Below are 16,224 nucleotides of genomic sequence, written 5' to 3'. Positions count from 1 at the left end.
TTGCTCTGTCGTGCATAACTGGCATCAGTGGACTTTACATCGTCTCGTTGACCAGAGACAAGAGATTCTACCATGGTCTGAGAAATGCTACATCCACCATTGATCGACAAAATGAGTTTGCCAGGCTTGAGACTAATTGGCTACACACAAGACAGAACAGCTTGCTCGAATTCATCCATGATAGGAAAGAACTCTCAGTTCTCTCACTCAATTGCCAAAGCCTATGGGTGCACCACACTGACATCACTGTTACACAGCAGTGCCAAATCTTGCTGCTATCTGAGACTTGGTTTGAAAATTATGAGTGTCAGCATCCCGATTGCATGGTTCAGTTCAGTCGAGAAACTAAACGGACGACTGGAGTCGCAATATATCACAACGAGATGGACAGGGTAAGCATTTTTATGCCGTACTTAGATGTTGTCTATTGACGAAAGGCTGGTCTGACAGTCAGTGTTCAGCCCGTTGGAGATATATATATATACAGTGGAGTGCTTTTTAACCAACGGCTAAGTGATATCTACAATGGTTCTCTATATTTCTCTTAACAATGATATACAGGATATAATTGACTTCATTCGTTTTGCTTTGCTCCCGTACTCAATCAAGATGCATTGCTGTTAAAGAAAGATTTGCATAAAATACCCATGATCGTGAGTGGCGATTTCAATGTGAACTTCGAACTAGAAGAAAGTAAACCATTAATTACTTTCCTACAAGAAATGTTTGATTTCACAATGAACACTAATCCCTTAATCTCAATTACAAGATCGGGTAGTTGAGATTGAGTCAATCGACGCTGTTTTTAGAGATTTTTAGATACGTTGCATTTGCAAGTATACATCTCTTACTTCAGTTATCATAAATCCATTGTATCTTGTCTTCCAGCTGAAATTATGGAAATTTGTGAATGATAAATAAAATGTTTCAATACATAAGCTCTTATTTTGTAACCAAGATAAAATTACAAATCAAAATTACTAGTGGAAATGACGTCAGTTAACATAATTTCCATTAGTAACTTTATTCCCGTGATTCCCCATTAGTCCCGTGATCCTTTGCGCGATTTCCTCTCCCGACTCCATTTTTCTTTATTATAAAATGGAAATGACGTCATTTCCGTGTCGCAAAATCATGGCAAATTAATTTTACTACCCTCCGAGTTTAGTAGGTGCTGCCAAAATGTTTTACACATCAAAAATAATAAAATAAATAAGTGAATACACTATGCACAAATTAAAACTGAAAATATATATATCCAATAAACATACAAAAAATAATAAAAGATACTGCCAATATAAAGAAAATAAAGGAATAAAACAAGCATAAAGCTTTCAAGGCAATGAGCCTCTTTATCAAGTTAAACAAGATACACAATAAGATTTATGCATTGACAACAGGTGTGTATTTGTGCCAAAAAGAAAGGAAAAGAGGGAAGACAGGGGAAGAAGAACGAAGACAGGGGAAGAACGTGGTGTCTGATGGTTGACACCACGGGAATGGTGTGGCATACACTATCATTCCTGCGGAGTCTGACAGTTGAGTATTTTGTTATTCCCTTCCCTCCCCTCTTTTCCTTTCTTTTTACTGCACACGGTTCGCGCCTGTTGTTGTTAACGCATGCACAGTGATTATGGATGCATGTAAGAGTGCAAATTATCTGCCACCAGCCACTTGTACGAATGCAATATAAACCACTTAAGAGTTATATGATATAATAAACTATTTATTTTCTTTAACAAGATGAAAAAAAAACACAATTATTGTTCTATCTGAAAAGCCTTTTTAGGTTATGCCTGGAAATTTAAAGTTCTCTTGAGTTTTTAACAAGTATTTATTCATAACAATCACTTGCGTGCTCTCTCTCTCTCTCTGCACAATATAAGGACTTGTTATCATGTCTTAAGTTGATAAAGAGGTACATCACCTTAAAGCTTCTTTGTGCTTGTTTTATTGCTCTTATTTCTTTATATTAATAGTTTATCTTTTGTTATTTTTTGTGTATTTATTGGCTGTATATAATTTCAGTTTTAATTTCTACATAGTATTTTTATTTTTATTTATCTTTTATATATATTATTTCATCTCTCAGCATACACTTAATTTATTTTTAATAAACTTTACTTATTTTGACTGTCTCGGTGGTAGAAGCAATATTTATTTCATTATAAATACAGCTATAATTTCTATAAATCTAAAAGCAGTGATTATGGATGCAGGTAAGAGTGCACATTATCTGCAACCAACAACTTGTACAAATGCAATATAATAAACCACTTAAGAGTTATGTGATATAATAAACCATTTATTTTCTATAACAAGATGAAAAAAAAAAAAAAAAAAAAAACCTTATTCTCTCTGGAAAGCCTTTTTAGGTTATGGCTGTAAATTAAAAGTTCTCTTGAGTTTTTAACAAGTATTTATTCATAATAATTCTCTCTCTCTGTCTATCAATATTTATTCTTAATCTCTTAACTTTTACTTGTTTCTCTAGGTTCTGTCAAGAGCCAGCATCAGTATATCCATATGAATGGCCTGATGATATCACAAAATGGCCGGTAAGAATGTGATGAATGTAATTTCATTAAATGAACCTAGAATTACTGATCAGTTTTAATTAAAGGGGATTTAAGAAATAATATTAATGAATGTTTGATTACACTAGCCAACACAATTTTTACTTCCAAAAATTTAAATGCTATTTTTAACTAATTTTTATGTGTAGATTTCGAAAATCACCATTTCACATCATGTCAGAGTTATTAAATATAGAGGGAGTTACGTTTTACCAAAATATGCTAGTTTCGCATAATCTAGCCATTATGACATACTGATTTATTTTAAGAGATATAAGCTAATTCTCTTAATTTTAGCAATGTATTCTGACCTTGGTTTTCTTGTGATAAACATAAGGATTTTTGTAGGCTGTGCCAAGGTTTTCCAAGTATTAACTGATCGTGACATATTCTCAGGATTGTAAATCTATCCTCCAACCAGTAGTGGGGAAGTTAATAGTGATTAAGTTCAAGTTGAGGATTCCCCGGACGCCTCCACTTCACAAGATGTCAACTATCATCCAGTAAGTTCGGATAGTGTGGTACATTTAATCAAACAAGATGAGTTGAATGATTTGGTTCAAGACTTAAGTTATCTGAAAGAACAATCTGAACTGTTAGGTTCTAGGTTACAGCAGTGGAATATACTTGCAACACGAACAAAGATTTTGGTGTTTCTAAAAAGACATGAAAAGTTTTCAAAATATTTTCCTATGGAGGACAGTATATGTTTTTGCAAAGATATTATTGGACGTCTGAAAGAACTAGGTAGTAGTAGTAGTAGTGGCATGTGATGCAAGAAAGCAAATGTATGAGCTTATGCAGCATCAGCCAACAAAAAAAAAAAAAAAAAAAATCACACCATTCCCTCCAAATGCCTGTCCAGTTCCTCCTTAAATTTATTCAACCTATCAACTTCCACAACGACAGATGGAAGTTTGTTCCAGCAATTAACCACCCGCTGGCTAAAGGCAAATTTCCGCACATCTATTCTACATCTGTCCTTTCATAATTTGAATTTATGCCCCCTTAGGTTCGTAATCTGAACAAGTGGAAGGATCCCATCAGAATTCAGCGTGCTCAACCCATTCAAGGCCTTATATAACTCAATCAGATAACCGCGCAGGTGCCTAGTCTCCAGCCACTGCAATTTGCAGAACTTAAGCCTCTCTTGGTAAGAGGATCCCTTCATTCCCCTCACCAATCTTGTTGCCCTTCTCTGTACACGCTCAAGTAAATCTACATCCTTCCTAAAATGAGGCCTCCAGACCTGTACAGTACTCAAGGCGTGGCCTGACCATTGCCTTATACAGAGGGATAATCACCTCCTTTTCCCTGCTAGCAAAATTCCTATATATCATTGACAAAACCCCATGACCTGCCCTGGCAGCCTGTCTGCATTGCTCAGAAAACTTCATATCTGCCTGCACAATTACTCCCAGGTCTTTTTCATTTTCTACCACCTTAAGTGTAGTACCACACAGTTGGTACATTTCTCTGGGGTTACTTCTACCCATATGCAGTACTTTGCATTTGTCAAGGTTAAACTTCAGTTGCCACTTCTTAGCCCATCTGCCCAAATTATATCGATCCTGTTGCAGTAGCACACTGCCATTACTGTCATTAACAACCCTGCCAACCTTTGTATCATCTGCGAACTTCGACATTAAGCCTGATATACCTTCATCAATATCATTGATAAATATACAAAACAACAGTGGACCTAACACCAAACCCTGTGGGACTCCACTAATAACATTAGTCCAAGAAGAGCAGCACCCATTGATTACCACCCTCTGTCTTCTCGCAGTTAACCATCCTTTTATCCATTGTAGCAACTTACCCTTAATACCATTCTGCTCCAATTTGTACAATAGTCTGCCATGCGCAACAGTGTCAAAAGCTTTCCTGAAATCCAAATATATGATATCAAAATTATTTTTTGCATCCAGTTCCTTTGTAACCACATCATAATATCCTATCAAATTTGTCAGACAAGACTTTCCCTTAACAAACCCGTGCTGTGTCTGAATTATTGATGCAGTCTTGTCTAGATGATCCTGCAATGCATCTTTAACCAGCGACTCCATTATTTTACCCGGAACAGAAGTTAAACTAACTGGTCTGTAATTACTCGTGTCACCCTTTGATCCCCCTTTGTGAATTGGGGATACATTTGCACATCTCCAGTCCGTGGGAACCTCCCCTGAGTCCAAGGATGCTCTCATAATTATGGCTAAGGGTTTGCTTAGTTGCTTTGTCGCCTCCTTTAATATAACTGGATAGATCCCATCCACCCCAGGTACTTTTCTTATGTTTAACTTCCACAATTTCTTCTCCACTTTGCTTTCAGTTATTACAAAATCATTAAGTATCTTGCTACAATTTGATAACCTTCTGCCACTTTCAAACCTTAATAATTCCTCACGTGTGAATGTAGATGCAAAATACTCATTCAATTTGTTTGCTATCTGAGCAGGATCATCAACAGTCGAACCATCGATGTCAAGTGGACCAATCAGATTCATCCCCTTCCTTTTAGAGTTTATATAAGTAAAGAAATCCTTGCTGTTTTTCTTAGCATCTTTTACGAAGGATTTCTCGTAATCTGCCTTCGCCTGCCGAACCTCCTTTGTCACCTGATTACAGATTAACTTATATCTGCCATAGGCTTCTGAGTCGCGTGATAATTTATATGCATCCCATGCATTTTTCTTCTCTGTTATGAGTCTCATTAGTTCATTTGACAACCATTTAGGCCTAAACCTTGAACAATATTTCTTAATAGGTATGAAACTTTTAGTAGCTTCCACGATTAATTCTTTGAATGCTTCCCACTTAGAATTTACCGTTGGTAACATCGTCAGTTGATCCCACTGTACAGAATTTAAAAACTGTCGGAGACCACTGTACTCGCCTTTACGGAAGCAAAAACCCTTTCCTTTACCCCTGATGGTAATTAAATCTTTAAGTAAATCCCACGTCAGTACATTCTGATCACTGCCACCTAGTGGTTCTTTTATCTGCAAATTCCTAATACATGAATGATCACTGCTGATAACCAGATCAAGAGTATTACTTTCTCTGGTTGCCTCTCGAACATGCTGCTGCAGAAAACAATCATCCAATAAATCCACAAAAGTCTGACTAGTGTGTGAGTGCCCAACCCACAAGCTCCAGTCAATATCTGGGAAGTTTAAATCCCCCATTATAAGACATTCTGATTTACTAGCCCACTCTATTTCTCTGTACAATTGTTCATTGTACTCATTCAAGTCATTAGGCCTATAACACACTCCTACTCTTATTTTTGCTTTCGCAGTGCTTATGTCACACCAAACTGACTCAACAGTGCACTGTTCATCTATATGAACTGGATGCACTTCTTTTGATTTTATGTTTTTCTTTATTAACAGCATAACACCTCCTCCCTTCCTATCCTGTCTATCCTTTCTGTACACATTGTACTCCCCAAATTCCAGTTCGGCATTCCTTATATCTGTGTGACACCACGTCTCTGATATCCCAACAATATCTGCCTTTGATGTCTTGACCAACACTTCAAATTCATTAAATTTATTTACTATACTTCTAGCATTGGTATACATGCACCTATTCTTATTCTTAGTTACTCTAACACATCCCATATACCCACCTGTGTCACGATGACTGCCATCCATCCCTGAAACCCCCAACACCCCTCGCTCCAGGTCGCTACTTATTCTAATAGAAGTTGTGCAAGAATCACCTTCACCTCTGCCTACGGCTACTGTTAAACTATTAGTCCTTGTATCCCCCCCCAAGCTATCAGTTTTCCGACCCACCTAACACTGCCTCGATAGCAACAGCAAATATTCTTGCACCCTTTCTATTTAAGTGTATCCCATCCCTGTAGAAGCAGTCTCTCCTGTTAACAAGTACAGTCCAGGCTGAAAAAAATTCTATCCCTTGAGCCTTGCACAATCTTTCCAGGGCTGAATTGATCGACAAGGCTCTCATCATATACTCCCTCCTATCGTGTCTGGGCAGAATTGCAGACACTTTCACATTCAACCCTAATTCACGGCTTTTTTTCATCAGTGACCTGTATTTGTTAAGTAATTCTGCCGGTCTCCTACTCTTAATATCATTAGTGCCAACTGTACAACTATATCACCTTTTGTGCCCCTAAAAGATGATATCTGCTCTACAACGTCATCAACTATTGCCCCTGGCAGACATACCCTGGTCCTGTTCCACCTATCCTTTTTACACAATATATTTCCCGTCTCCCTGACAATAGAGTCACCAACAACTACTAGTTCCTGTGGGACCAGCGCATTCTGCCTTGGGGGTTGCCGCTGTGTTGCATGATGACCAAGTGCAAGCTCTGGCGTTGATGCGGGCAGCTGAGAGCCTGATGGGCCCCTCAATTTAGATCTTTCGAGGGCATCCACCCTGTCCTTCAAACTCTCATATAGGCCCATAACAATGCTGAGTTGTCGCCTGATTTCCTTACACTCCTTACATCGCGCACACACAAAGACATCCCCCATGGCAATATCATATTCCGTTCCAGATAGTTCGGCAAACATTTCACAAGTTGCACATTTTTTAAGGCTGTGATGCGTTGGAGAATCGCCCCCCTCAGTTCTCCTCCGAGTCACAGCACTCCTGCCACTTTGTGCCCGTTGCTTTGCTGCTCTAGTTTGGGGCATGATATTTTAAATTAATAAGATCATTAAATTAAAATTAATTAAATGTCAATACTATGCTATCTAATAGAAACAGTGAAGCGTATTACTGTTTCTATAATTATACGTTAGAGCTACCTAACTACCTCAATTAAAATGAATTCCCTATCACTATATACAAAAACAATGCCTGCAAGATTCGAACAAAATAACGGTTTTATAAAGTATTACGTATATCTACAAAAACTGTTTATATAAATTAAAATAAAAATAACCAGCGTAATTAGAACTATAAGACTACGTATTAAGTACAATATAAAATAACAATTATGTGAATAAAAAGCAAACACATCGTTTTTTTCGGAACCTGTAACTCGCAGCTGTATTTTCTAAAGAGAGTCAGCGCCCTCCCTTTAAGGCATTGTCTTTAAGTCAGATGAATGGCATTTATTCATAGATGCCTGAAATTTAAGTTTAAAAGCAGTTTTGCTTCATAATGGCAATTTCCACCAGTTCCTGTGTTTCATTCAGTTGGACTTAAATAAAGTCATGAAAGCATGTCTGAGGTTCTACATGCTATAAAATACCAGGATTATGGTTGGAACATATGCAGTGATCTCAAGGTTTGCAGTTGTGTTTTGTTTGTGGGACAGCCGTGCGACAGAAGAACATGTTGTGCAACATTGGGACAAGCGGGATGAGCTCATACCAGAACAATGTAATGTAAAATATATTCCTTTAGTGCAGTCAAACAAGGTTCTTCTTCCATCCCTGCACATCAAACTTGGATTAATGAAAAATTTTATGAAGGGACTAGATAAAAAAGGTAATGGATTTGCATACTTGAAGTGTGTTTCCTAATTTAACATATGCCAAAATCAAGGAAAGAATTTTTGTAGGACCACAAATTAGGATACTCCTGAAGACGATGTGTTTGAAACTCAGTTAAAGGAGGTTGAATTGGCAGCTTGGCTATCATTTAAGGCAGTAGTACATGGTTTTTTGGGTAAAAGAAAAGAAGAAAACTATAAAATGTTGGTGTCTAATTTACTCGAGTTCTACAAAAACACGGTCTGTCGAATGTCGTTAAATTCATTTTCTTCATATCCATCTCGAATTTTTCCCCGAAAATCTGGGAGATGTGAGTGACAAACAAGGGAACAGTTTCATCAGGATATTTCCACAATGGGAAAGCGGTACCAAGGTTACTGTGATCGTGTAATGATGGGGGATTACTGCTGGTTCTTTGTGAGGGAGAGTAAGCAGGATTTGATTTGATTTGTATTTTATTGGCGCATTAGCAACTAAGGCTATAATGCGCCAAATCCAGGTCGAGTAAGCAGGAATGCAAGAGAATAGCCCCATAGTAGCAAACATTTTTAAGGACAATTACAGGTATGCTGATTATATATTATTGAAATATAACTATTTCACTCTGATTTATGATAATTTTTCCCGAAGGTAAATGAGTTATAGAGAACATATAATATTTTTTTACACTTGTATTACAAACTTGAATTATATGTATACAGTGAAACTTCTCCTAACGGACACCTCTCATTAACGGACATCTCTCTACAACAGACATTTTCAAATTCCCCAACTCACCTCCATTGGTTTTAATGTGTTTGCAGCTTCTGTCTAGCGGACATTCTCTGTAACGGACGCGGACAGGCAATCTGCACTGTTTCGTTTAGATTAGCACTTAATTTGATCTCCCCATAACGGACAGCGGGCGAGCTCACGGCCCTTTTTCTAGGAACGTTTCTTCCACGTATTGCCTCAATCGTGTGTTTATTTTCTATTTCCGATTCTCTGAATTTTATCAAGGTTTACGTCGCGGTTCTAAACCCTTTTTCAAGAATTTTAAGGCACGTGTAAAACTTCTGATGAATTCGGTGTGTGCGCAGGGAGGGGGGAATATGGTCGGCCTTTTGTCTTTTCAGTTTCAGTTTTGTTCAGTGTCGTGTGAAGTGCACAATGTCTTCTCGTATTTCTCGTAAACATTTAACTTTAAAAGATAAAGTCGAACTCATTAATGCGTATGATCGGCAAAAAAATAGTGTTTGCAATCTCGCTGCAAAATTCAAAATCGTGAAGACGCAGGTAAGCGACATCCTAATGAAAAAAAATGAACTGCTCAAACAATTTTGGCAACACGTAAATGATCAGGTTCAAAAATCATTCCCGAAAACTGTTGGACTTCAAATTTGTCGCGCACGTGCTAAAAAAATTCCCATTAATGGGCCTATTATTAGGGAAAAGGCTTTGGAGGTTGCGAAATCTATGGGAGTAAATGAGTTCAAAGCTTCTGTGGGATGGCTAGACAAGTTCAAAACTCGGGATAAAATTTCTTGGAAAACCGTAAGTGGTGAAGGTGGATCTGTTGATACTGGGGTTGTAACAGAGTGGACCGTCAAATTGGAAGATTTATGTTGTGATTTTGAAGCTAAGGATATTTACAACTGTGACGAAACAGGGTTGTTTTTTTAAAGCTCTTCCTGGAAAAACAATGAGTCTAAAAAACGAAAAGTGCCAGGGCGGAAAAATTTCTAAGGAACGCTTGACTGTACTATTGTACTTGACTGTACTCGGTTTATTGTGTACAAATATGCTGGGAGACTTTGAACAACCTCTTGTTATAATAGGAAACCCACAAAATCCTCGTTGTTTCAAGGGCATAAAGTTGAATCTTTTGGATGTTGACTGGAAGTCTAATAAAAAAGCGTGGATGACACGAGATATCATGAGCGAATGGATAAGTCACTTTAACCAAAACATGATTCGTCAAAACAGAAAAATTATTCTTTTCATGGATAATGCTGCATCTCACCCGCACATTGAATTGTCCAACATTCAAATCATTTTTCTGCCACCAAACACATCTGCAGAGTGTCAGCCCTTGGATCAAGGGATAATAAAAAATTTTAAACTTCACTACAGAAAACGTGTTTTAAGACATCTCATTGCAAACATGAACGATGTAACATGTGTGAGTGACCTTGCAAAGAAAATCAGCATCCTAGATGCGATTCAATGAATTTCCTCTTCAGTAAACGCAATTAGAAAACAAAATGTCTTGAACTGTTTTGTAAAGTCTGGCTTCTCAAACGCAAAAATTGAAGTCGTCAACAGCAATGTGGAGCACCAAGAAGAACAAGAACTTCAACATCTATTGATAATGTACGATACTTCCGCAAAAAGGACCCTGGCTACAAAGATATAGACTCAAACCTCACTACAGAAGATGGTGCTCTAGATATCAACGACATTATCATCGATATTTATCAAGAAGTTCCTCATGAGGATGAAGAAATGGAAGGAGGTCATTCTGTCGAACAACATATTAACGACGAATCGCCGGTGAAAATGGAAGAAGCGCTCATACAAATCAATCGTTTAAAAATGTTTTTCGCCGCTGAAGAAGATACTGAAGGACTTTCGATGGTTTCTTCACTCCAAACAAATGTTGAAAACAAAGTTATCAGCCGGAAGAAGGTGCAGAAGAAAATAAGCGATTACTGTATGTATTTTTCTTAAGATAAAGTCATAATATGCATAGCACAATTGTATGTGTACTATTTACAAAAATATTGTGCAAAATTTGTATATAATTTAATTTAATTTTACGTTAAACGTTTAATGATTTTTCTTTATCTCTTGTGTATGTAATTGTATATTATTTACAAAAATATTGTTCAAAATCTGTATATATTTTAATTTAATTTTACATTAAACGTTTAACGATTTTCCTTTCTTTTTTTTTTTTTTCCTCCCTCAGACTTCTTGTTAGCGGACACTTCTCTCTAACAGACACATTTTCGTTCCCCATGGCTGCCCGTTAAAGGGAAGTTTCACTGTATATCCCTTTATTTTAACATTAAATGTTGGTACATCTTTCGATGTAGTGTTGGTGATTTTCAGAATCAGGGTGTTTATTTCCTCCAGAATCACATATTTTCTTTGCAGAGTTATGACAAAAAATATTTTTTTGTTAGCTAGTGTTATCAGAGGTTTTTTTTTTTTTTTTTTCAGGAACATCCCTTGACAGGCATATTTTGAATAAGCATTTCATTTTTTGTTGTGTGTAAATAAGAGTTAAACTACTTATATGGCCTTCTGTTCATTTACTTGAAAGAAGTAAACCATGTGAAAAAGAATTATCAAATAAGATAAGTGGCACAGCAATATCTACATCTGTGAACACCTCATGTTCCTGAAAAGTAGTTTGTAAATTAGAAGTGATTTTCCCATATTCATATATTGATATAAGGGAGAATGCATGCCATAAAAGCATTCAGTCCATAGAGATTAAATTCGATCTTTGAGTAGATATATAGTAGCAATGCTCAAGTGTCCATGTTAATCATTTTTTTTGTTTTGGACTTATTCAGTAAGAGCTTATGAGTTCAATATGCTAATAGACCATTCATGACAAGCCTTCATTGGATAGTTTTTTCACTTGTCCAATATGTTCCTCCTACATGGGTTTTTAGCCCTATAGAGCTTACCTGGTGAACATAAGAGTTTTAGACCTTTTAAGGGTGTTCAGTGCTAGATAATCAATATGCTTCTATCCTGTTTTCAAGATTTTTTCCCCCTCCCACTTTGCACTCCACATTTTGATCCCACATTTCTTTTTAAGGATTTTTGATACAGGAGACTAATTACGGATCTTTTTGGAAATATATTACTGAAAAAGCTCTCCCAATGAAGTACAGGTTGTTCCCGACTATACAAGTTAATTCGTTCCTAGCACGCACTCGTAAAGCGGGAATTTTTTTTCCATAGACGTAATGTTAAAATCAGGGGTTATGTTCTCAACAATGAAATTAGTTAGCTAATTAGTTTTTGCTTAAACAATGATTGATTTATCCAAAGAAATAAAAACATAGTTTGTAAAATCAAGCAAATTATAATAATAAAGAAATTATTTATGACTTACGAATGTTAAAGAATGTTTATTCTTCATCATCATCGACTAAATGCAGATTCGTTGATCACTCATTGTTGTCTCAGCACTCGTTCTTCATCTATTGGAGGTACAAGGAGTTGTCTTCTTCAGAAATGTATCAAGAGGCATTTGTTTCCAAGATTGCTTCGCTTTTCTTTATAAGCATGCATAAGCATTTTTTAAATCTGTAGCAACTTTCCTAGTACGCTCCAAATTTCAGTCTTGTGGCTTGAAAATCTCAGTTGCTTTTTCTATATGTTGAAAAGCTTTGTCTAGCCCCTTGAGAGTGAAGGAACGAACAGGAGTTTGATCTGCTAAATCTTCTTCCTCAGCTTCTTCACATTTTGCTATTTCAAAGAGATCTTCAGTTGTGAGCTCTCCATTGTGTGCTTGAAACAGATCAATGACATCAGTTGAAGAAAAGTCAAGCTGCAATTGGTTAGCAATCTGCTTCTGGTTCATTTTGTACGATCTCTGCTGGTTCTTGAAATCCTTCAGAATTATCAATAAACTGAGGACATGATTTATTCTAAATGCCCTTCAAGTTCTTCTCTGTAATTTTGTTTCAGGTTCATTGTATTATTTTAATTCCATCTAAAATATAGAATTCTTTCCAAAATTATTTAACAGTTTGACCTCCCTCCTTATCCGTTGCATTAATTAGCACGTCAAATGCTTCCCAAAGATAATGTGCTTTAAACGTTTAAATAATGCTCTGGTCCATTGGCTGCAAAAGTGGTGTCGCATTTGGTGGCTGTTGTTGTTGTTGTTGTTGTTGTTGTTGTTTGGTTTTTAGGAGCATTTGGTGGCAATGATGTTGCAGAAATGGTGGGGTGGCCAGGTGCCTTATCTAAAATCAGAATCACCCGAAAAGGAATATTTTTATCTTCACAATATTGTTTTACTTCAGGCACAAAGTTATGCAAAAACCAGTCTAGGAATAAAGGAATGAAGAGAAAATTCTGAAAATTTATTTATGTTTTTTATATGATTGAAGATTTCAGTGGAAGGGAAACACATTTCACAATATTAATGTAAAAAACCACACAATTTCAGCTATCGGTATTTTTACAAATGCAATAACATCGAGTTTACTACCCATTTATAATTGATTGCACTAACAGAAAATATATTTAACTTTAACTTAAATATAATCATATTCGGAGAACCAATTTGTTATCCAGAAAATACACACATTTCCAGTACTTCCGAATATTATTAAAAGTAAATAAACAGATATTTTTTAGTTCATCTTCTGTCACTTTCAATGTCGGAACTTACTGGATATTATTATGAAAGGGGAAAAAAAGGATTGATGTATAGTGGTTCTTGATTGGGGAACTGACAAATGCACAAGACTTATACCCTCTAAATGTAAGGAGATTGGAACTCTCCATTATGCTCATCATCCTCAAAAGAATCAATCATACTACCTGATGGAAGAGATAGGGAGTTGCCGGAGCTTTGCTCTGGACATGGGTTTAGTGTCCATGAAATATAAAAAATTAGCCCTAGCTATGTTTGGCATTTTAAAAATTCTTCATGGCAGTGCTGAGTGTTAGAGAATCTAGGTCAAAGAAAATAAAATAATAAAAAATAAATTCACATATTTTCTTACTGGTGCGGTCTTGGAAATGCTGTTGGCAGCAGTGCTATTGTTATAAATAGAAAAGGGTTAGGTAAACTGTTTAAAAGTACTATACTGGTAAATAATCCTATGGCTGTATTTTAATGTAAAATGTGTAATTTGTCCCTGAAATTTGATTTATAGTGCAGTGCAGACTTTATGAAAATCTTTTCCCAAAAAATCTACTTTTCTCCTGTTTTCCTCTTGCCTGCAAACACCTGATTCTACTTTTTCAAGAGTCAGTGTGACAGGGCCAACAGAAACATGGTATCACCCAGAAATAGGGAATGATAAGTTTCACAGTGGTATATCAATTTGTTTAGGAAAGATGGACAAAATAGGAAGGATGGGAGGGAATATGCTCTCTGTCAAAAGTAGTCCGAATGGAACTAAAGCATTCCCAGGTTTGGAACGTGCACATGCCAGTGTAGACACATCAACATGGATTCCTGTACGTAGTGAGGGGACCATACCTACCAGTGATTCTGTTGGGCTTCCAGATTAGCGTCACTGGGATCCAATGCCCGTACTTTGGTTACAGGTTTATATCATTGGAATGTGGTGTGTCAGCCATGTGCTGTGACCTCTAGAAACTTAGAAAGGGGGATCCTGGTGGGTGAGGGGGCCCAGTCCTAATACACCACTTTGGCTCGTGCATCAACAAGACAGGAGGTCCTGGACTGGCCTAACTAGGATCAGTCAGCAGGTGGTTTTTACTGCTAAGATCAACATGTCTCCTTACCTTTGGTCCTGGGAGAGGGTCAAGGCTTATTGGAAATTTGGGTATAGTGCTCTAAGTAAATTTGGCAGCCTATTCATTCACATATGCAGTACATGCTAGTTCACGAGTGGTCACCCCCCCCCCCCCGTAAGGCTCCATGGTGGGTGAGGTACTTATGTAGTATAAGTCCCAATGAGGTCCATTCCTGATCAAACAGATAACAATTCTCTAAAAAGAGCCAGAACTGAGGATACACCACCGTCAGTGACACTGCTTTTCCTAATTCTCCATTCCACTGGAGAGCAGGCAATCTGAAAAGTGTTACTCTTTTTCATCCAGAAAGGATTAAAAGGGTTGGCAGATCCCCAAAATCTAAGAAAAGGCTGCAATGCAGAGATCTTTTAGTCAAAGCCTTGTGTGGCAAAAGTACGGCCACTCACAAACTGCCTGGTATGGCAACCTTTCCTGTGCTCAGTGTGGTGCCAAAGACCATGAGAGCAAAGACTGTCCAACTTCTTCAGAGCCAAATTTCCAAGGAGAGCACCTTACATCTTCTTGTGCATGCCAGCAATGGAAGAAAAAGAAATTCAAAAACTGAAAACAGAACATCTGTCTAGAGGTCAGAAAATGAATCCAACCCATAAATAGCGGCAAGCCATCATATGCCCAAAAAGTTTCTGGGAAGTGCCGCATCATGACACAAATAGAGATGACCATATCACTGTCAGAATCATTTATTTCTCTTGCCTGATGTTTACTGAGTTTTTAAAACCAACTCAAAAGAGCCCATCAGCTGCCACACCTACACTATATCCCTGCCTCCTAGACTACCACCTCTGAAAAAAAACGGAGTGAGAAAGAAAAGCAATCAAAACCACTCCCATCTCAACCACCAGAACAAATGGATTTCATCGAAAAGGTAAATCCAAGACTGAGAAAAATAAGCCCTCAGCAATTCAGAAGCCAACTGACAGATCCACCAAGCCCAAATAACGACTAAATTCCTACAATGGAATTTTCGTGAATTCTGGCAAAATGCAACATTAAGACCCTCCTTTAAAAGCATAAACAAGTTTGCTTTTGCATACAGGAGACACACCTAAAGGCAAATTAAAACCCTTCTGTGCCTAATATTACAATAACATGGACCTGTCCATGGTGGAATTGCAATTCTTGCGGGCAACAAGACTCCATTTGAAACTATACCTCTTACACCATGAACTTATAAGCAGTAGTAATCCATAATCCTCCTTTTTAATGACCATCTGTTCCATTTATTTGCCATCTCGGACTGACCCCCCCCCCCCCAGGCATACCTTGATTATTTTATTTTGCATCTTACTTGGTGATTTCAGTGGACGTAACACCCTGTGCAGTAGTGCTAATATTAATGAAAGGGGGCATGTCATAGAGCATATGCTCACTGACAGTAATCTCCTTTAAATGTGGGAACACTTTCTACATGCCTACCTGTATGTTTTCTGTGCCATTGATCTTTATATCTGCTCCTCTTCTCTCTCTCTCTCTTCCCTTCACTTATTTAAGAGGTGGAGGAGAACCTGTATGGAAGCGATCACTGTCCTGTTATAATCGCCACTAATTAGTGGGAGACCATGTCTTCCTTTAGGTTACCATTGCAGAACATTGATCAGGCTGATTGGAATGCCTCTCACCATCTGGCAGAGTTTTACATC

The 16,224-nt window shown here is 37.3% G+C and overlaps 1 protein-coding gene across 2 annotated transcripts in view; it reads left to right on the top strand.

Annotated features, from left to right (window-relative positions):
- The window catches only part of LOC150075335 (inactive rhomboid protein 1-like), a 332,829-nt gene that overhangs the window by 229,320 nt on the left and 87,285 nt on the right, over positions 1-16,224 (top strand). For both annotated transcript variants that reach the window (XM_090389103.1, XM_090389102.1), the window contains one exon: positions 2,495-2,558. In XM_090389103.1, coding sequence (XP_090245229.1) covers positions 2,495-2,558 — 64 coding nt within the window. The remainder of the gene's footprint in view (positions 1-2,494; positions 2,559-16,224) is intronic.

Source organism: Mastigoproctus giganteus, chromosome 14 (assembly GCF_048544385.1).
Source record: "Mastigoproctus giganteus isolate SK-2022 chromosome 14, ASM4854438v1, whole genome shotgun sequence".
NCBI lineage: Eukaryota > Metazoa > Arthropoda > Arachnida > Uropygi > Thelyphonidae > Mastigoproctus > Mastigoproctus giganteus.
Note: the sequence above shows the minus strand (reverse complement) of the source record. Positions and strands in the feature narration are given on the sequence as shown.